The sequence below is a fragment of the Pipistrellus kuhlii genome, unplaced genomic scaffold (genome assembly GCF_014108245.1).
Source record: "Pipistrellus kuhlii isolate mPipKuh1 unplaced genomic scaffold, mPipKuh1.p scaffold_m20_p_1, whole genome shotgun sequence".
Taxonomy (NCBI): domain Eukaryota; kingdom Metazoa; phylum Chordata; class Mammalia; order Chiroptera; family Vespertilionidae; genus Pipistrellus; species Pipistrellus kuhlii.
The window spans coordinates 59,309,322-59,331,164 of record NW_023425404.1 but is presented as its reverse complement, the minus strand read 5'-3'; the positions used below and the strand labels follow the sequence as shown (position 1 = coordinate 59,331,164).

The following is a 21,843-nucleotide window of genomic DNA, read 5'->3' as shown; positions in this document are numbered from 1 at the left end:
CCCCAACCAGTGCTGTCCTTCTCTCCTATGCGTTCCTACAGCCCTTGTAACTGGGTTCACCCAACTGAGCACTGAGATGCCATCTTCTCTTACTGTTGACTGTGTTTGGCTTCTCTGCTGATCAAAGTAATTAGCATCTCCAGGGCCTGGCCTTGTCTTAGTTTTGATCCAGTAGTGCTCAGTAAATGGTGTCAGAGAGTTAATCTTACTCAGGATCCTAGGAAACCCTCACTTCCCCCATTAGAAACATGGAGGTGCTCAAAGAAGTAATGTTCTGACACCTGCTCAGGCGCCGAACCTTTGCTCAGGAATCTTCTGGAGAGAATCTACTTTCCCAAGAGTGCAGATGGGAGCAAGTGAGCTTGGCATCTGTTCTTCTGTCACATCCTGCCTCTCCATACTCGAGAGACCGCTTTCCTAGGACCCCAGCTTTCTAAAACTTCCAGCCTATTTTTGAAAACATACCCCACCTTCTGCTTTCAGAAGCTATTTGACTCTGAGGAGGACCCCAGACAAGTTGGGCCCTGTTCCCTCCTTCCTCCTTGCCAGCAGGATCTCCCCCTGACAGCAGGTACCTTATGGGGACTGGTCAGGACATCCTCAGGAGCGTGGCTCACAGAGGAAACCCGCACACTCCCAAGGGGATGCTGCCAGGATCGTTACTGAGATCTTATTCTCCTTTAAAACAGCCACCTGCTGACACAGCACAAGACACACCAGGCTCCTAAGTGGACCAAGAGGAATTCCAGCTGGGAAAAGGCAGGGCTGCACATAGAGCAGCTGAAAGCTAGTGGAACAGTGAGAAAAATACCTGAGCTTCTGAGGCTGAAGCTCTCACTCTGGCTGGAGGCCACTGAGCAGCATCATCCAGCTGTGGGCTCCTTCCTGGCACTGTGTACGCCCCTCCCTCTCCCTGAGAAGAATAGCTGAATCAATGGGCTCCAGCCATGTGCCTGCAAGCAGGTCGCCTCCTGTGTCCCCGCCCAGGAATCGAGTTCTGGCATTACCTGAGATTTCTCTGCACCCAGCACGTTCACCATCACCTCCATTACCGTCTCGTGCATGCCGAGGACGCGCATGAGGTTGGGGTGCTGGTAGAACACCTTGTTGTTCATTATGTCTCTAGGGTAAGGACCAGAGAGAGATGTCAGCTCGTGCTTACTTCAATGCCACGGAAATTCAGGGATGAGGACACACATGCACATACACACACTAATGGTGAAACAGGGTAAATGGGACAGGCTGAAAATATAGTAAGAAGGCACTAGGTCAGTGGGAACATGTGTGGGGTGTGTTTTTAACTGTTAGGAATAGTCTTTGCTCTTATCTCTAGTAAGGACTTGCTTTCTCTCTTTGAAACATTTCCTTCTAATGACATAGTAAGCTCCTTGGTCTTTGTACTTATAATACTTTTTTGGCAGCCTACATCACTGAATTTCCCTCCCTCCAAGTACTTTTTTCCCTACTGTTGTTCTTATGTCTATGTCTCTATGTACTTCAGTTTTCTTAACCATAGGGCTGTACCCCTTTTCTCAGGGCAATTTGTATTAGATAACAACGAGGACAGCGGTCCTTAGCATCCAATGTAAATTATCAACAAAAAAATGCAAAAGGAATTATGTTTTTAAGTAATTTAACAAAAATTCACAAAATAAAGCTGCAGGAAAATCTGAGAGCCGGAGCAGCTGGTGACTTGGCTGTGTGATGTCTGGCAGAGGTTACCCATCCCTTGCCAGTGCTGCAGCCTCTAAGAGAAGACACCAGCAGCTTTTATTGCTGCTATGTCTTCTGCAAGGGCTGAGGGAAAGGCTGATTCGGTAGCTTTTCTATCTTTCCATAAAGTCTTTTCATTTCTACTGGATGACTCTTCTTTGGAAATGAGCATGAGGAATGCACGCATACCCACACCCCATCTGATATCCTCACAGTCTCTGCCCAGGGCCCTGGTGATAGAGGCTCAAGGGTGGTGGGATGGGACAGTCAACAGCGGGAAGGCTGCAGTTCTAGTTCTTGATTTAAATAAAGTGAAACTGTGAGCTGGTCAGTGAACCTATTTAGGCCTTCATTTTTTCACCTGCAAAATGGGCGTGCTATGATACCCAAGTAAAGGAGGTCTTTTTAATGTCTAAAATGCTATCCTTTTGACAACACGGCTTCTAAGGATGAGACACAAGCTATTGTTATGGGAAAAGGTATCGCAGAATTGACAAAAATGACACTCTAGGATAACCCCGAGAAAGAAAGGTGTAGATAGTAATGTTTCAGAGGGAAGTCCCAGAACTTTTCTAGTCACAAGCAGATAGGCTCAAAAGGTGTCTCTCTTATTGGGTTGAACATTGTCCCTTCCTCTAAATTTTTTTCAGTGCTTTCCTGAGACTATTTGCATCAGATTTGAGCTACATAATTGTTTTTCTCCAAGACTCCTCTTCACTTCTTCTGGCAATGTCCCTTCACTCTGATTGGCAGGTAGCCTGGTCTGTCAGGTTATGAAAGGTGACTGCTGTGGCAAGGATGTAATCCCACAGGGGTGCCTGCAGGAGGGGCACACAGAGATGGTATATGATTTGACTCTGGAGCACCCGAACAGCAAGGTAAACTACTTTTCCCAAGTGTTGTTCTTCGGAGACTTGCACTTCACCATGAATGACCTACCCCAGCCCATTGATCATGAGCAGCTCCTCTTCCTTGCCCATTCTGACACTGAGGAGGCAGCGAATCTGGCCCAGGGCAGCCAGCAGGTGGATGGTGTCACTCACGGAGGCCTGGCTGATGGTGTAGGTCTTCCTCAGGGCCTGCAGCAACTCCCCGATGCTGTCGTACTGCCTCCGGAGGAGATTGAACATCATACGGATTAGGTCTGCATCCTGGATCTGGTCCTCCTGGGCCCAGCGGATCATTGTCTGTGAGATGAGTTCCTTCAGTGTCGCTAGAAGGACAATAGAAAGGACCAGTACTGTGGCCAACTCAGCTCAGGGAGAGCTGTGTACCTTAGCTATTTTATTCAAGCATAAGACAGATCATCAGCTGATCAAGGTTAACAATTTTTTAAATTTATTTTAATTTTTTTAGAACAAAGCCGGAGGTATCATACTACCTTACTTTAAATTACACTACAAAGTGACTATAATCAAAACAGCATGGTATTGGCAGAAAAATAGACACACAGACCAATGGAACAAAGCCCAGAAATAAACCTATGTGTATATGGACAAATAATATTTGACAAAGGAGCCAAAAACATACAATGGAGAAAAGAAATCCTCTTTAATAAATGATGCTGAGAAAATTGTAAAGCCACATGCAAAAAAATGAAACTAAACTATTATTTGTCCCCATATACAAAAATTATCTCAAAATGGATCAAAGACCTAAAAATCAGATCTAAAACAATAAATTACACAGGTACTAAATTTATAGAACTTTTTCTTAGAGAGAATTTTATGAATTTGAGCTCAAAGGCAAGGGAAATAAAGGCAAAAAAATGAATGGGACTATATATATAATTAAAAAGCTTCTGCATAGGAAAAGAAACCATCAACAAAATTAAAAGGCAACCAATCCAATGGGAGAAGATATTTGCAAACAACAGCTCTGACAAGGGGTTAATATCCAAAATATAAAAGATTCATACAACCTATCACCAAAAAACAAACAATACAATTAAAAATGGGCAAAGGACCTGAACAAACATTTCTCCCAAGAAGACATACAAATCGTCAACAGATATATGAAAAGATGCTCAACCTCACTAGCTACCCTTTTCCCCCGAAAATAAGACAGTGTCTTATATTAATTTTTGCTCCCATAGGCTGACGCTCTATCCACTGAGCCAAACTGGTTTCGGCTACATTTTAATTTTATAAAAATCAAATTTTATCTTTATTTTTTACTAGAGGCCCAGTGCACAAATTCATGCACCAGTGGGGTCCCTCAGCCTGGCCTGTGTCCTCTCGCAATCCAGGACCCCTCGGAGGATGTTAGAGAGGCAGTTTTGGCCTGATTCCTGCAGGCCAGGCTGATGGCCTCTAGTATGCATATAAGATCTTTGGTTAATCTCTTACTGCCCTCCCCCTTCCCCCCTCCTCTCTTCCCTCTGAGATTCATCAGTCTGTTCCATGTTTCCATGCCTGTGGTTTCTGCTCCTGCATTGAGCATCTGTTCCCTAGTGTCAGTGCACATCATAGCTACTGGCCAGTCAGCCAAAAGTTTAGGCTTTTTATATATAGATATCATCATGTAATAAATACTAAAATGGGGCATGTGCAAGTGCCATGGGGTAGAGCGGGGAGTGATAAGTTCTGGTGGATTAAGGCAAGAGAAGAAGATGTTGGTTTTGCCTCTTTAGAGTAAAGCAATATTAAGCACTGGAATTTCTCCACCATAGGCACTACCTTCACATATACAAAAAATACCACACACCACAACTGATTAGGCCATGCCATTGATTCAAGAATTGTAAGGGATGATATAAACATATAGATACACTGGAAAATAGAACAAAATGGATAAGAATACTCTGTCAGGCCTAAAGGCTTTGCATTTGGACCATCACATCCTGCACTGTGCTGCCCAGATCTCAGCAGTAGTCAGTGGGCATTGCATCGTGGACTACTTTTACAAGCTCCAAGAGAGAAAGACCAGTAGACTTTGAATTTGGAATTTCTTATGGCTCATACCAGTGCCCAGAAATACCACTGGTTGTACAAGGAAAAATTGCTGAAGTAGGACTCAAATCAGCTGTGGGATCTTCAGAGGTTGGACTAAATGGCCCTGAAAAGTGCTGATCAACATTGGTGTGGGAGGATGATCAGAAGGGTGAGGGAGAACTGAGCAGGAGGAGAGAGCAGAAGGGCCCCTACCAGAATGGCTGGGTAGGCACTGCTCACCCCTCCTCATGCCAGACATACTTCCACAGAGTGCCATGACAGAGGTGAGAAATTCTGCTTTTAAATCATAATTCAATCTAAGTCTGGCTCTGCCTATCATATTTCTGCAAGATGTGAATGGCATCAACAGCCTGAATTCAGAGCTTGGAATAAAGGTAGAGCTCAGGGAACAATGAAGGTCAGGCAGTCTATCAGTGAAAGGACTGAGGATAAACTTAGACGGATGCTTCATTGCCTGTGCCATTTCTAATAGTCTAGTTTTCTACCTCCATATACTATATATGGCAGGTGTCTGATCTACATCCAATCTTGGTTCATCAGAAGGATATAAAAATAGAGCTCCAGAAGAGATCTAGATGTAAAAGATTAATTTAACTTACCACTGTGTCTATCAACACTGTAGGTATTTTAGGCTCAAATGGGAAACATAAGCTGAAAAACTTAAAAAATGGATACTGAAGGCAGAGAGTACAGTTAAAAGATGTTCCTAAGAGATCTCACTAGGCAGGGATTGCTGACTAATAGCTGTTAGGTTAGATGATATCTGAACCCCCTGGGGGGAAAAGTTATTTATGGGCTGGACTGGGCTCCTCTCATAACCTTATTTCCTCAGTAGCCAAATGTAGAAGTTCCTTTCTCCTAGGTACTATTTACAGTAAGGAATGAATGCGAGACAAAAACATAGACACTCTTGGACCCAACTTAAGTTTTCTCAGTCCTGTAAGTATAATTCTCCTTTTAGCCTACATTTTGGGCTGAAAGAATTATCGTCTCCGCACTAACAAGCAAATTCTCTGCAGAGATAATACACATCATCACAGTCCCTGCCACACTTGAGAAACAACAATCAGAACTGTCAATCAATCTAGGTCCATCCTCTTTTCAACAGGGCATTTAGAGTTAAAATGAAACTAAGTAAATACTAGCTTTTACTCAAACTGGCTTTCAGATTAATTCAGGATTTGGGTGAGCTCTTAGACTCACAATGCCTTAAAAATCCAAATCAATATGTATAGTCCAGAATATGGAACATTTATGGCAAAATATCTCACTTGAGGGCAAATGAGAAAGGAAATAGCCCTTTGCCTGAAAAGATGGAGAAGGGATCACCCATGGGTTCTTTGTCCTTCAAGGTAAGAATAAGAGAATGGGATAAAGAAATATGAGTGGGAACAAAGCTCAGTTAAAAACATAATGTGACCTCAAGGTCACAATAGAAAAAGCAAGACTCATCACTGTTGTGTTATTGATTGGCAGAGGTAATTCATTGAAGGCATGACACTGAAGGCTATTCTTGTTGGTCAGGCTTTCCAGATGTGAGACTAATATTCTTTCTCACACTTTCCAGAAAGTGTGAGAAAGAATATTAAAGAAAGAAATAGGAAGAAAAGTGTGTGTGGGTGGGTGTGTATGTGTATGTGTGTATGTGTGTTGTAAGGAAACATTCCCAAGACCCCTGAAAAGCAATGTATGTTGTGGCCTGACACATGCTAGAGACCTAGCACCTACCAAGCAAGCCTAGGTTGAATCAATGAATATCTAAGGGTCTAAAACCCTCTGAAACTGAAAATGGAATTCTACACCACTGGCAATAATGCTACTGAAAATTCCTCAGATTTTAATTAGCTCCCAAGATCCAGTGGCAAAACAGCATCAATATCAGAAGCTAGTAGGCTCTCCATGTATCTGCACATTTGAGAATTAAAATAGTTAATGCTTATAACCATGCCAGGCACATATTGTGAGCTTTATATAGGTTAACCGCTATCTAAACAGCAGTGATAAAAATTGTGATCCACAGACCCTTGAGGTAAACAAGATCCTTTAGGCAGCTTGTAAGGCCAAATATACTTCCATAATAATTCAAAGGCATTATTTGCTTTTTTCATTGTGCTGATAGCTGTTCTGATGATGCAAAAGCAATGGTGGGTAAAACTGCTGGTATCTTAGCATGAATCAAGTCAGTGGCACCAAACTCTTATCTTTACTGTCACATCCCCAGGAAAATGCCCAGTTTCTCTTAAGAATGTCCTCAATAAGATATAAATAATTATCAATTTTATTAATAATAAACTTTTGAGTATACATCTTTTTATTTTTATTTTAAAAAATATATATATTTTATTGATTTTTCACAGAGAGGAAGAGAGAGGGATAGAGAGTTAGAAACGTTGATGAGAGAGAATCATCGGCCAGCTGCCTCTTGCACACCCCCCACTGGGGATGTGCCTGCAACCAACGAACATGCCCTTGACGGGAATCGAACCCGGGACCTTTCAGTCCGCAGGCCAACACTCTATCCACTGAGCCAAACTGGTGCCAGCTAGTATACATCTTTTTAATACTCCATTATAACAAAATAGGAGGAAGTATGTTGAAGCACTTCTCCATGTCAAATGGCAGTGGTTTCCTTGAGGAAAAGAACTTGTGTGATTGAACTGCAAGGAAAACTAGCTGCTTGCTTCATGAAATATAACTTTCTTAAAAATGAAAGAAATGAGTCTATCACATCACGGAAAAACCAGTGACAGTGTCTGTTTCTCTGATATAACTTGAGTTTTCAAGTGAAAACTAGAATTTTGGAAAAAGTTTATCTGCCATTGTGACCTTGACAGTTTCCCAAAACTTAAAATACTTTTCTTAGTAAATTGTTATTAACAAATATAATTTAAAAACATTTCATAATATAAATATGTTGACATTTGGAAGCTTTGCATAACTTGGTGAACCAATAATTCCCCAATGAACAATGCATCATGTTACCTACAAAATCATTCATGGGTAGAAGATCCATTCAACATGCAAGACACATCAATGCATTTTCATGTAACCAAGTAGAAGACTTTATTTAATGTAACTTTAGATTCCACATGGCAATTAACTTTTGAGAAACTCCTACTTGTTGAGTTTAATTTTTAAAGAGGAGAAAATCAAAGTTTAATACATTCGCATGGGGAATTCACATAGGCATGATAATTCCATAAAAAGTCCAAAGACAGTGAGGCAACATTGGATATATAAGACAGTTTTGGACAAAGGTGAAAGGGAGAGATTATACCTGTTGAGTTTTTCTATAGTATTAAAGGAGAATTTCCACAATTACCTAAACAAGCTATTAAAACATTCCCTTTTCTAATGATGTATCTGTTTGAGGTAGATTTTCTTCCTACTCTTTTATCAGGTATAAGAACCCAACTATCTTCTATGAGACATATAAAAGAGACATATAAAAATGCAAACCAATGTCACTCTTCTTATTGTTTTTGTAGTAAAAGTTTTAGTTGTTTTTATAAAACACTAGAGGCCTGGTGCACAAAATTTGTGCATGGGAGGGAGGGTGTCCCTTAGCCCAGACTGCACCCTCTCCAATCTGGGACCCCTTGGGGGATGTCTGACTGCTTAAACTGACAATTGGACATCCCTCTCACAATCTGGGACTGCTGGATCCTAATTGCTTGCCTGCCTGCCTGATTTCCCCTAACCACTTTACCTGCCAGCCTGATCGCCTCTTAACTATTCCCCTGCCAGCCTGATTGACTCCTAACTGCCCCCATGCTCACCTGATCATGCCAACTGTCCTTCCCTGCTGGCCTGATGGCCCCCAACTGCCCTCCTCTGCTGGCCTGGTGGCCCCTAACTGCCCTCCCCTGCAGACCTGGTTCCCCCAAAACTGCTCTCCCCTGCAGGCCTGATGGCCCCTAACTGCCCTTCCCTGCAGACCTGGTTCCCCCCAAATTGCCCTCCCCTGCCAGCCTGGTCAAACCTAATTACCCTCCCCTGCCAGCCTCGTTCCTCCCAACTGTCCTTCCCTGCTGGCCTGATGGACCCCAAGTGCCCTCCTCTGAAGACCTGGTGGCCCCCAACTGCCCTTTCCTGCCAGCCTGGTTGCCACTAACTGCCCTCCCTTGCTGGTCTGGTTGCCCCCAACTCCCCTCTCCTGCAGGCCTGGTCGCACCCAACTACCTTCCCCTGCTGGCCTGTTCACTCCCAACTGCCCTCCCCTGCTGGCCATCTTGTGATGATGTCATATAATGGCGTGACGTCACCTAGGCTTTTATTATATAGGATAATGTGTTTATTTTATTTTATTATTTTTTAAATGAATTAACACTTGTTTAAAAATTTCTGTTTTAAATTCAGATTCAGTAATATTGATAGGTACAATCCACATAAGCAAAATCTTTAGGATGTCTTTGAAAAATTTTAAGCATGTAAAGGGTTCTTGAGATCAAAAGATTTAGGAACCACTGATCTATATAACAAGGTCTCTGCTGACGGACAGCCATGGCTGAAAGGGAACGCTTTCCCTCCACTGAGAGGAAACTGTTCCATGAGGCTGTGTGTCTCCAGTTAAGTAACTGAGACAGGAGCCTCGAGAGCAAAAGCTTAGGAAGCTTCCTGTGTTTGTTTCTGGAGGGGAGGTAGGGTAAATGTGAACATAAGAAGAGTGAGAACATAAGAAGAGTGAGATATCTCACAATGAGAAATAAAGAGAGGATTAAAGAATCATTATTTTAAAAGCTGAATTCTGGCAGTCAGCAAGGGCCCCAGTCATTATTCATTCATCACTACAGGGTTTTCCACCAGCATGAGGGGCCCTAAATGCTTCCCTCTTCTATTTGGGTTTAAGATCAGCCATCTTCAGAGCAAGGGAGGAGCCAGGTACCTTGCACACAGAGGCTGCGTGGCCTTCTTCAGCCTGTTCTGCAGATAGTGCAATGAAATGGGGCACACAGAGAAAGGCACACTACTGCCTGGATGGACACTTAATCCTAAACCTTTGCTACTGACATTAGCTGACCCTTCAGCAATGACTTTACTCTCATTCATACTGGAAACCAGATTGTCCACTCCAGAAGACTTTGCTAGAAAGTTAGTGTATCTATTTCAGAGAGGAAGGTAGAGAAAGATAGAAATATCAATGATGAGAGAGAATTATTGATCTGCTGCTTCCTGCATGTCCCCTACTGTGGAATTGAAACCAGGACCCATCAGTCCACAGGATGATGCTCTATCCACTGAGCAAAACTGGCTAGGGTGAACCTCTTTCTTAACCAAAGAGAGGCAGATACATTAAGAACAGTTACAACTAAAAAAAAAAAAAAAAAAAAAAAAGATTTACTTTTTTGTTGTTTTTCTAAGTTCCTCTTGGAAATGCTTCCCTTTAATGACTTAAAAACATTTTTATATTAATAGAAAACACAACTCCTGAAAAAGGACAGACTTCAAGAGAAGGCGAGGGTAAGGACGAGAGCTCAAATCTACTGCTTGATACATTTATGGCCCAGTTTCTTTCTTTCTCTCTCTCTCTCTCTCTCTCTCTCTCTCTCTCTCTCTCTCTCTCTCTCTCTCTCTCTCTCTCTCACCTAAATACTCCACTAATGTAATTAAATTGTTTCCATAGCCTTTGCTGCAACTCTAGGATTTTTGCCCACTGATTTACCTGTTTCAAGGAGGACTTGTCAAGCGTACTAGGTGGTTCAGCTCATGGTTTTTTTAATTTTTTTTTATTTTTAAAGCTATAATGTTCTTTCCAAAAGGAAAAGAGAAAGAAAGATGAGTAATAAAACACATGTTTTCTGCTGAGATATAAAATAAATCCTATGAAACATTGCCTTAGGGAAGCTAGTCATGTGCATGTGATTTCCTTGGCGATTATAAATAGCTTCATTTATGAAAGTATTAACATTCTATCTAGCTCACACCACTTTCACAATTAATGTAATTAGGGAGAGTCACAGCTAGTCAACTATTTCAAATATATGATCTAGAAACTGCACTTGAAATTATTGTTCAGGCTAACTCGAAATGGAAATATTTCTAAGGCATTGTATTGTTTAGGAAGACTTGATGCCTGAAAGATACTTTAAAAGAAAAATAGCTACTTCACTATATGATTTCTGGATTGGTGGGATATTCCACTCAAGAAAAGATTAGCCCTAACTGGTTTAGCTTAGTGGATAGAGCATCAGCTTTCGGACTCAAGGGTGCCAGGTTTGATTCCAGTTAAGGGCATGTACCTCAGTTGTGGGCACATCCCTAGCAGGGGGTGTGCAGGAGGCAACTGATCGATGTTTCTCTCCCATCGATGTTTCTAACTCTCCCTCTCCCTTCCTCTCTGAAATCAATAAGATATATTAAAAAAAGAAGAAAGGATTAGAATGTCTTTAAGTTAGAGCTGCCTTAGTACATCAGTTTGGGAGCCCAGGTATTATTATTTACTTGTTTCCACTTGCTGTTTTGTAAACTGTGGTTGGATCTTAGAACCCCAGGACATGAGTGCTGCGGACTTTGTTCCACCTCTGGCTGTGAGGCCTTGGTCAAGTTGTTTAACTTCTCTGTGTCTATTCACTTTTATGAAGTCAAGTCACTTGTGACTTAATATTCTGGTATTCTGTCTCTCTGACCCACTGAGCTCTCAGAAGGATTGTACTAACTTATTAAAATAGCAAAGGAAGGCCTAAGGCTTTCTTGGGAAGTTAATGAGCATCCAGAATTTTACCATCACATTTTAATGCCAACTGACCCTACCTTGACATTACCCAGCTTTCATTTACTAATAGTGAAACCTGAGATTGAGAAAAACTTGAACATCCTAGGGGTACTGACCACAGAGAGTGAGTGGCCATTATTAAGACACCACTAATTGCTTCTGTGAGGAGATGAATTGTGGCGACTCGATGGCCTTTCTGACGACTGCCCTGACCGAAGGCTGAGGGAGAACCCTTCCTATGTCAGGGGTCAGGTGGCACAGCAGCCTGCTGATTTAATTGGGAAGGTTTCCTGGGGAAGGTCTCATACCCTTTGCTCTCTATGCCCCAGAGCTTCCTCGGGGCTGAAGTCTGCTCTGCGTTAAAAAGTGGCCAGACATCTACTCCTTATTAGCATAGAAGGCCAGGGTAGGAAGTGAAATCCATCCACTCCAAGGGACTTGGCAGTTCATCATGTTAACCTCTCTGTGCTTTTCTGAAGCCTCTCTGGCCTGATGTAGTAGGGACCAGCTTGTCTCATTTCACTAGAACAGGATGCTGTCTGCTGTCAGAAACCCTGAGAACCAGTGACAAGTCTCTGAAAATCTGAAAGGAAAAGCCTGCAAAGACAATGTGTAGAGCATTGTTCCTGAATGACAAGAAATAACTGCCCATTTACTGCATGTCCCCAGGGCCCAATGACGGGGCACTGGCACTGATCCCCACTAGCTGCCCAGTCAGAACCCCAGAGGCAGTGCTGGTTTAGGGCCTGCCTCAGGCCCTGCAGCAGGTGCTGAATATCTAAGAAAGCGCCAGCTCTCATTCATCCACTCTCTATTTGATGTTTGGATGTGCACACGTGTTTCCTTCTCTATTGGCTCCACTGGCTGGGCAATGAGGGTAAAAGTTCAGGCTGGCCAGAACTCTCTATTTCTTTTTATAATAAGAGCTTCCCATCTGTCAGACAGACTCTGTGCTAAACACTGCACCTGAACTGTCCTTTAACCCTCACAATCACCACAGAGGAATAGAAAAAGACACAGCAGGAACAGTTTCCTCAACAATGGTGGTCATTATTCGACTTCTTCTCACTTCACTTTTTAATTAGGCAAAGAAACACTCAATTTAATTAACAAGCCAAGGTTTCTGTAAATAGGCAGACTGCTGAGGCAGCAGTGGGTGAGGGCTGGGGACAGAGGCCTGGACCCGGAGCCTCCCGCCTTCATCCACAACTGGCATCATCCCCACAATTTACCCAGTCAGTCAGGCCTGGCCTGGCCACCCTTGACCTTGGCTTGCAGGGCCGGCTGGGTATGGACAGTTGAGTGGCACTTGGGTATTTCTGCTAAGTCTGTTTCTAAATTTCCCTCCCTCAGTGGTGTCCTACCTTGGCCAGAGCCTCCAAGGGAGACAAGTGTGGAAGCAAAAGGACTGTTTCTCCAGCTGCTACACACTCTCCCTGCCAGAGCAGCCCTCCAGACTGCCAGTGAAACCACCAATTCAGCCAGTCCACCTCTGTGGCCCCCTGGGTCTCATTCATCACATGGAGATAATTAGCCTGCTGTTTATGAAAGCAGTCAACCAGCCCCATGATCACTTCTTCAAAAAACATTTAGGCGATTAAATGATCAATGGTGACAATGGGGAAAAGAGCAGAGAGATTATATGACGTCTCTGATGGGCTTGGGAGGTATGTCTCTGAAATGAACATGCAGCAGAGGTGGGACCACAAAGGACTCAGGGGACTGAGGTCTCTGTCTTTACTCTGCAGGGGAAATAATCGATCTGCTTTTATTTTAGTTTCTACGATCTATTCTGTATAAACTGATTATGGGGCAAGCTATGGACCAGGCATCCTCAGTATCTAGGCTTCTCTAGCCTCTCCCCTGACCCCTAGGCCCCCTCCCAGTCACCCCTGCACAGTGTTCTGAAAGGGTAAGGGACTGGACATGGAGCAGGATTCCAGCTTTGGACTCTTTCTTACTTACGGCTAGAAATTTGTCCAGATTATTTGGCTTCTTTCAGCTTTAGTTGTCTGGTGTGCAGGTCAGGAACCTGGCTGTATCTCAGTTGGTTAGAACATGGTCCCACACACTAAAAGGTTGAAGCTTCAATTCCTGATCAGGGCACCCACCTAGGTTGCAGGTCTAATCCTCAGCCAGGTCTAATCCTCAGTACAGGAAGCAACTGATAGATGCTTCTTTTTCCCTGTTTCCCTCTCTCCCTCCTTCTCCTATCCTCAACCCCTCTCACTAGAAATTAACATAGGCATATCCTCAGGTGAGGAAAACACACACATACACGCGCGTGCGCACACACACACACACACACACACACACAAACAAAACAAAACAAAACAAAACAAAACCAACAACAACAAACAACAAACAAAAAAAACAAACCAGGAACCTGGCTGCCACTGTATCCGGTTGTTTGCATGAAGACAAAATCAGATGAGGGGATGTGAAGTATCTAGCACAGTACCTGGAACAAAGCAGGTGCTCAATATATTTTCACTCCCATGACAACCAAGCTTTCTTCTCCATCACTAAAATACAGGCTATCAAAGGGCAGGCCTGACTGACTGATTCAACAGACGCAGAATACTACCTGCTATGCATTTCCTGCCGAGAAGCACTGGATTAGAGCCAGTGTGCTATCTGAATGAGTTCTGCTCCCTGCCTTGCCTTCCATGGAGGTGAGTTGCTTAATGCATTGGATTCTCCATTTCCTCATCTCCAAATACTAGGACATTACACCAAGCATCTCCTTCACAGGGCTCTTCAGGTGAATGAGAGAGGTGTGAGAAATCTTGTGACTTCTAAGGAGCTAAATAAAAGTCAGACTCTGCTTTTTCCTTCTGTTAACTCAATCGCCTACCTCAAGGGATCCATAAAGACCATCTATAACACCCTCCTCTTCCTCACATTTCTAAATGGTTGCCAATATATGTCAACCTTACCTTTGCAAGATGTCTGACACCTAGTATTCGCTTCTTGCTGTTGCCACCCATGTCAGGTTTTCATTGCTGCTCTGACAAATCACTACAAACTTAGTGACAAAGCAACAGAAATTTACAGTCTCACAGTTCTGTCATTCAGAAGTCTGACCCAGAGCTGGGCTAAACTAGACTGGTTGTCAGGGAAGAGAACAACCTAACATTTATCTAGGACCCACTGTGTGTCAGGTACTGTGATACATGATGCGATACATTCTGTATAAACTGATTATGGGGAGTAACTCAGTGGCTGCATGTTTACATTCAGGGAAACCCTGCTTAAACTGTAGTGTGTGGGAAATACTGGCCTAGAACTAGCAGGCAAATGGTTTTCTAGGGAATTTGCTGAATTGGGATATGAAAACAAAGCATAACCCAGTATAGTGGGCTGCTACTATCAGATTTCCTCTCTTCATTCTCAGATGATCTTTGATAAGATTGTACAGCTTTCATCCTCAATGGATTTGGAGTTAGTTTAGGCAAATCCAGCCAGCAGGATTCTCATGGGTGCAGGACACTGTTGCTTTCTGTTTCCTAGAAATGTTGAGGTTTCCCTTCAGATTATCTGGGAAACACCACCTTCTCATAGAGGAGAAATTGTACTACCTACCCTGGAAGCTCTGAGTTCAGAGATTTGGCTTGGCTGATTTTTTAATGTTAAAACTTTGACCTTCTGAGTACACATAACCATAAGTCAAATAGTGAGTTACCTCACAGATGCAGTAGGAAAGGTAAAATGTGATGGTTTTAAAAAACCATTCTGTATGTAATACTAATGTTGGGGGTGCCTGATATATACAGTGAAAAATTCTTTGGCAAATTGCATGAGGCAATGGAAAGAGGGGGAATCAGTCAGAAGACTTGGATCACAGCTCTACGCATCTTGGTTACCTGAAGCTGGTGACATTCAGTCACCTGTAAATTTTTCTGGTACCAGGTAATGTGGAAAGAATAAAAGAATCCCTAATATTCTGAGTCCTATATTCATTAATTAAACAATGGAAGAGTTAACAAACAAATAAAACAAAACACAAACCCAACAGTCATCCATTGGTGTCTGCAAGGAATTAGTTCCAGGACCCTCTATTGATACCAAATTGGATGGGTGCTTAATTCCCTCATATAAAATGGTTTAGTATCTATACCAATAAAAGATAAATATGAAAACTATCACTCCACTGCACCCACAAGCCATGCCCACCAGCCAATCAGGAGTGAGTGTGCAAATTAACCCAACCAAGATGGCAGCCAGCCACAGAGGTGGAGCAAGCAGGAGGCTTGGGTTGCCCTAGAAATGGAGGAAGCCAAGCTTCCTGACTGCCCTGGCCAGCCCTGGCCTCTGCTCAAGGCTACAAAGTTTCAATTATAGAAGATAAATAAATCCTAGATAATTGTTTCCAGCCGGCACTGGCCTTAGCTCAAGGAGGCACAAAAAAAAAAAAAAAAAAAAAAAAAAAAAAAAAAAAGAAAAAGGAAAAAGAAAAGAAAAAGAAAAAGAAAAAAAGAAGAGGCTGGGACCTTGAGTTGAGGGGGTGGGGTGGGAGATGATTAGGCCAGGATGGGACAGGAGGGGCTGTTGGGGGTAAGCAGACTAGCAGGGGTCCAGTTGAGGGTGAGCAGGCCATCAGTGGGGATTAGCTGGAGGTAATCAGGACAGCAGGGGGAAGTTTGGAGTGAGCAGGCCATCAGGGCAGTTGGGGCTGAGCAGGCCAGTGGGGAGGGAAGGTGAGGGCAAGCAGGCCAGCAGGGGAGACAGTTGGGGGTGGTCAGGCTGGCAGGGTGGGGGGCAGTTGAGGGTGAGCAGGCCCGCAGGCAGAATGATTAGGGGCAATCAAGCAGGCAGGCAGGTAGATGAATGGCTGGAGCCAATAGTCCAGGATTGTGAGAGGGATGTCTGATTGCCAGTTTAAGCTTGATCCCTGTAAACTAGCAGTAGAACATTCTTCAAGGGGTCCCAGATTGGAGAGGATGCAGGCCAGGCAGAGGAACACATGAATTTTGTGCACCAGGCTATTAGTTTGTATATAACCAGTGTACATCCTCCCATATACTTAATATCACCGCTAGATTACTTATAATATCTAATACAATGTAAGTGCTATATGAATAGTTGTTATACTGTATTATTTAGAGAACAATGAAAAGAAAAAAGTCTATAAATGTTCAGTATAGATACAACTATCTTAGACCAAACTACATACTAGGTGTACTGGTTAATAATGCGGATTTTTTTTCAATAGATGGTGTTACACATATGTTGATATATAAGATGATTTGATATGTATGCTATTTTGTTGTATTGACAGCAAGTTTCAAAATTTCATGTCAAATTTTCTGAAGGTGTTAACATCATAGATATTTTTATACTTAAAAATGTCGAATTTTGTGCCAAAAAAAAGAGCATTTGTGGGAAGTTTTAATTCATTATTTTGAAGAAAAGTGCTGCTGAATACTTTGAGAAGCTTATGGTGAACATACTTCATCTCAAGATACTTGTGAACACTGATTTAAACACTTTAAAAGTGATGATTTCAATGTGAAAAACAGAAAGTCCAGGTCAACTGAAAAAGTTTAAAGACCAACAATTAGAAGTATTAATGGATGAAAATGCATGTCAAACTCAAAAACAACTTGCAGAAAGATTAAACGTTGTTCAGCAAACAATTTCCAATCATTTACAAAGCAATGGGAAATATTTCAAAGGAAGGAAAATGGGTGCCATATCAACTGAATGAAAGACAAATGGAAAACCGAGAAGTCATCAGTAAAACGTTGCTTCAATTACACAAAAGAAAGTCTTTTTTTGCATTGAATTGTGACTGGTGATGAAAAGTGGATTATTTTGAGAATCTCAAATGCACAAAATCATGGATTGATCCAGGTCCACCATCAACATTGACTGCAAAGCCAAATTGCTTCAGAAAGAAGACAATGCTCTCATTTGGTAGGATCAGGAAGGTGTGGTGTATTATATGCGCTTTTAAGACCAGGTGAAACCATTAATACATGATAGCTACCAAAAACAAATAATCAATTCGAACCATGCTTTGATTGTGAAACCACCAGAATGTTCCAGAAGACACGGCCAAGTAATTTTGCTTTATGATGATGCACCATCACATACTTCAAAACCAGCTAAAGACACATTAAATGATCTTGCCGGGGAAGTATTAACCTATTCACTATATTCACCAGACCTTGCTCCTTCACATTATCACTTGTTCTGATCAATGGCACATGCACTTTCTGAACAGCACTTCAAAACATATGAATAAGTGGAAAATTGGGTCTCTGAATGGTTTGTCTTAAAACAAGAAAAATTTTATTGGGACGGAATCCCCAAATTACCTGAAAGATGGGGAAATGTGTAGCTAGAGATGGACATTACTTTGAATAAAGCACTTTCGATGTTTTTCTTGAAATAATTGTGTTTTCTTTTATCACAAAAATCTGCTATTATTAACTGGTGTGGTGCACCTGGTAATAGATGTAAGCAACAAGATAACTACGCAGAACCCAAAGATATAGAGGACTGACTATGTGAAGTATTGTCAACTCACAATAGCATGTTATTCTCATCTATACTTTTCATATTTTATGAAATGCAAGGCTAAGAGAAAATCAGATAAGCAATAACATGGACAATATAGCCAATATTTTAAAGGATTTTGACCCCTTTATTTCAACTGGCTACATGTTAAAAAATATTTTCTCCATTCCATCAAGTTAAAAACAATTTGGGGTGTGTGGCAATTAAACCATTCCTAAGATGTTCTCTTAATATGTCAGCTCTGAGTGAGAGACCTAGGTTATCTGGAACATGCAGCAGGGAATCTATACACTGACAAGCAGACATGCTTCACCACTTTTTATTTCTATTTCTGGGACTCCAAGATGGAAAATGTATGACACAAATCTTGCACCTTTCATAACCCTGCTTGTGGAAGGGAAGAAATATGTGCTGAAGACATGGTCTTCGACAGGGGTGGCCTCTTGGGTTTGCATGTTCCATCAGAGCAGTCAGAACCCGGCCTTTTGGCCCAAGGCCCAAGGCCCAAGGTTCAAGGTCCGGGGTCTAGTGCTAGGTTACAAGGCTTGGAGCCTGGGCACCATTCTTAGAGTCAGGGAGGCTCCACAGAGCCAGGTGATTTCATCACAGACTCTGTTTCCCTAACATGAGATGGCCCCCTTGGAGGGAACCCAGTCGTGACATCTTCTATTAGAAAGAAACATTCACTTTCAAAATAGACTCAGCAGGTAATACGGGTCAGCTCAATCTATTTTTAGTTCTGCTTTGACAGGAACCACAAAGGGAGACTAATTTCACATTCTTTTGTGCTTTTAGAAATCCTAGCATATCCTCACCAAATACCCACCCTACCCAGTCCTTGGTGACAGATGGGTCTGATCAAGGGTTGCCAGGACAACTGTTGCCAAGTACCCCATATACTTTTCCAGAGGCTTCAACACTTCTGCTGATAAATGGTGAGGAATCTTTCCTTTCAGAGATGGTCTGATGAACATGGAAGGTCAATATAAAGGGCAATAAGACATATGAACCCCTAAGTTAGTGTTTTCAGACAAACCCATCATATCTTGACAGGCTATTGCTCTAGACTATGATTTGAAAGCATATTCTAAGATGGATAAGAACAGGGAACAAGACAAAAGGCAACTATATTAAACCCGTGAAAATCCTTCTTCTTTAGACAAATGATATATTTGCAGAATCTGATACTAAAGACAGATTGATTATATGTAATATGCAGACAACGCTCCTTTTGCAATGTTAATGGTTTGTAGACAATAAACTGCCCCATAGAACAAATTAGGATCTTGTCTCAACATGGTCAGATGGTAGAAGTCACCCATACTGTAAGAACTAAAGAAATGAATTTGATCAAGGTTTGGCATTGATATAAAAATAGAAGGTCAAAGTCCTTTAGGATATTACATTATGAAAATTGTAGCCAAAAAGCCCACACACAAACACCTCCCTAAAACGCCACATCCTATTCCCTTTACTCCCCTTTTACTATTACTTTGTTTCCTCACTGGGAAATTTTCAGTGCTCAGGGACTACAAGCAGAAGTGACAGAAACAACAATGGTTAGAAGAGGAAGATGGTGGAAACAGAGAACACAACACAAAAACATTTGTCCAGGGATTTTTAAACTATTCAATAGATACAATAAGAGCAGACCCACTATGCAATGGACCCCCCAGGTTTCAAAAACTCTGAAAGTAAATTGCTTCAATGAGAAGAAAAGCATAATTCAATATATACAACAATAACTACCACCAATTATAGCAGATACTTTCTTTGAAGCTAGATGGCCCATCTCTATCATAGATGTTTGTTAGAAAGCTAATTCCCTTAATTAGGTCTCAGAGGAGCCCTGTGCTGGCAGTACTGTGATTGAAAGGTCACTTACTAGGGCATCTCTCTTCTTCCACTGCTGGCTGGTGCTTTTCTGGCTTGGGAGGGCCTTTGATTTTCTGCAACAAGGCACGAAGTTTGCCAGTCCAAGAGCTGTCTTCCTCTTCCTCTTCCTCTCCCTCCAGGGGAACCCCTAGCAAGTCACAGCACACAGTGAAAATCTTGAACAGGATATGAAACCATGAAATAAATGAGATAACATAAGAACTCTGTTTCTCATCCTTAAGTAGTTGCCTATAGAATGTCTTTTCACAAGTTTTTTTTTTAAAGATGATTTCTTGTGTTTAAGAACATCGAGTAATTTCAACCCCCAAACTTAACTCTTCTAACCTATATTTCCAAAGCACTCTCAAGTATCTAGAAAGAGTTAACATTGGGTTATTTCAAATGAAAAGATCATCTGTTATCCAATATATTATTCAATCCACTGATATGTAAGCAGCACAAATGCTAAGAGCCACTTAAAACCAACAGATATGTATCAAAGGGAGGAATTGCTGGCTTAGAATCCTTTAGGCACAGACGTTACAATAGTGTATCATTGCCAAAGTACAAAGCAAAGGGGATCAGAAGCAGAGTTCCAAACCCAACTCTCTCACTGAAAATGTTTTGGGTAAGGTTTACATAGAACAAATTACTTTATTTCCTTCTTCAGAGACACAGTCCCTTCTCATATCTCAGCACAGTCTCTTGCAGGTAGAAGACATTTCAGACATGAATTATGGCAGGATTATTTCCTGTATCTTTTCTGACCCAAGTAGTTTGGATAGAACCATTTTTTAAATAATTATAATTGTAATTTTTAAATGGAAAAATAACTTCCCACCTCCCCTCCCCCTACTGGCTTCTAACGAAGGAGCCAGGAACCGACTTGTCTCTGACCAAGCTTCATGCTGGAAGCTCACCACAGTGAGTGAGAAGGTCCTCATGGAAGTCATACAGCTCCTCCCGGATCTCGTCTGGGCAGGGGCAGTTCTCTCCCAGTTGAAAGTTAAGAAGCATGTTGATCTTTGAGGGACAAAGAACAATGGCTAGTTTGTTCTCAGTGGTGGTCCAAAGAACTCAGATCCTGCCCTAGACAGATACCCAACATTCATCGCAACTTTTATTTAACTCCTTTTTTTTTTTTTTAAATGGTCAATGTTGAAAATCTGAAACACTAATTTGAAAGAATGTATGTACCCTTGTGCTCACTGCAGTGTTATTTACAATAGCTTAAGTTTGGAAGCAGCCCAAGTGTCCATCAGTAAGTATAATAGATGAATGGGGGAAAAAAGCTGTGGTGCATTTACGCCATGGAATACTACTCTGCCATAAAAATGAAGAAAATTTTACTCTTTGCAACAGCATAGATGGACCTGGAAACTATTATGCATAGTGAAATAAGCCAGTCAAAGAAAGACAAGTACCATGTGATTTCACTTATGTGAAATTTAATGAACAAATTAAACTACTAAGCAAAATAGAGATAGACTCATAGATAGAAAAAAATACACAGCTCTGGTGGGAGAAGTCTGTTGAGGGTGTATGGATAGGGATGAAGCAAAAATGAAAAAAAAAAAAAAAGAGAGAACTCATGGACATGGACAATAGTCTGGTGATTACAGAAGGGGGGAAAAGAAGCATAGAAGAGATAAATGGTGATAAAAAATTAAATAAAAAGTTAGATAAAATATAAATAAAAGTAGCTTGTAAATTTTTCTGATTATAAAAGTTTATTAATTGCATAAATTTTGAAAAATACCTAAAGAAGAAAATGTACTGATAAAACCAAAGAAAACCATTGTTAAGATTTTAGTTAATATCTTCCAAATCTCTATGTATATGGGCTGAGATTATATATGGGGGATCTAGATACACTTTTGAAACTCATTTTTTAAATTTATTTAACAATTTATCTTGAGCATTTTCTTATTTCCTTAACCTAATTTTTTAAAAAATATTTTTTTTTATTGATTTCACAGAGAAAGGGAGAGGGAGAGGGATATAGAAACATCAATGATGAGAAAAAATCATTGATTGGCTGCCTCCTGCATGCCCTACACTGGG

General features: G+C 41.6%; 1 protein-coding gene across 1 annotated transcript in view; it reads right to left on the bottom strand.

The window, feature by feature from the left end:
- The window catches only part of RYR3 (ryanodine receptor 3), a 350,151-nt gene that overhangs the window by 147,086 nt on the left and 181,222 nt on the right, over positions 1–21,843 (bottom strand). Inside the window, 4 exon segments of the mRNA XM_045583784.1 lie at positions 1,008–1,122; positions 2,653–2,926; positions 19,790–19,927; positions 20,700–20,802. Of these exon segments, the coding sequence (XP_045439740.1) occupies positions 1,008–1,122; positions 2,653–2,926; positions 19,790–19,927; positions 20,700–20,802 (630 nt within the window).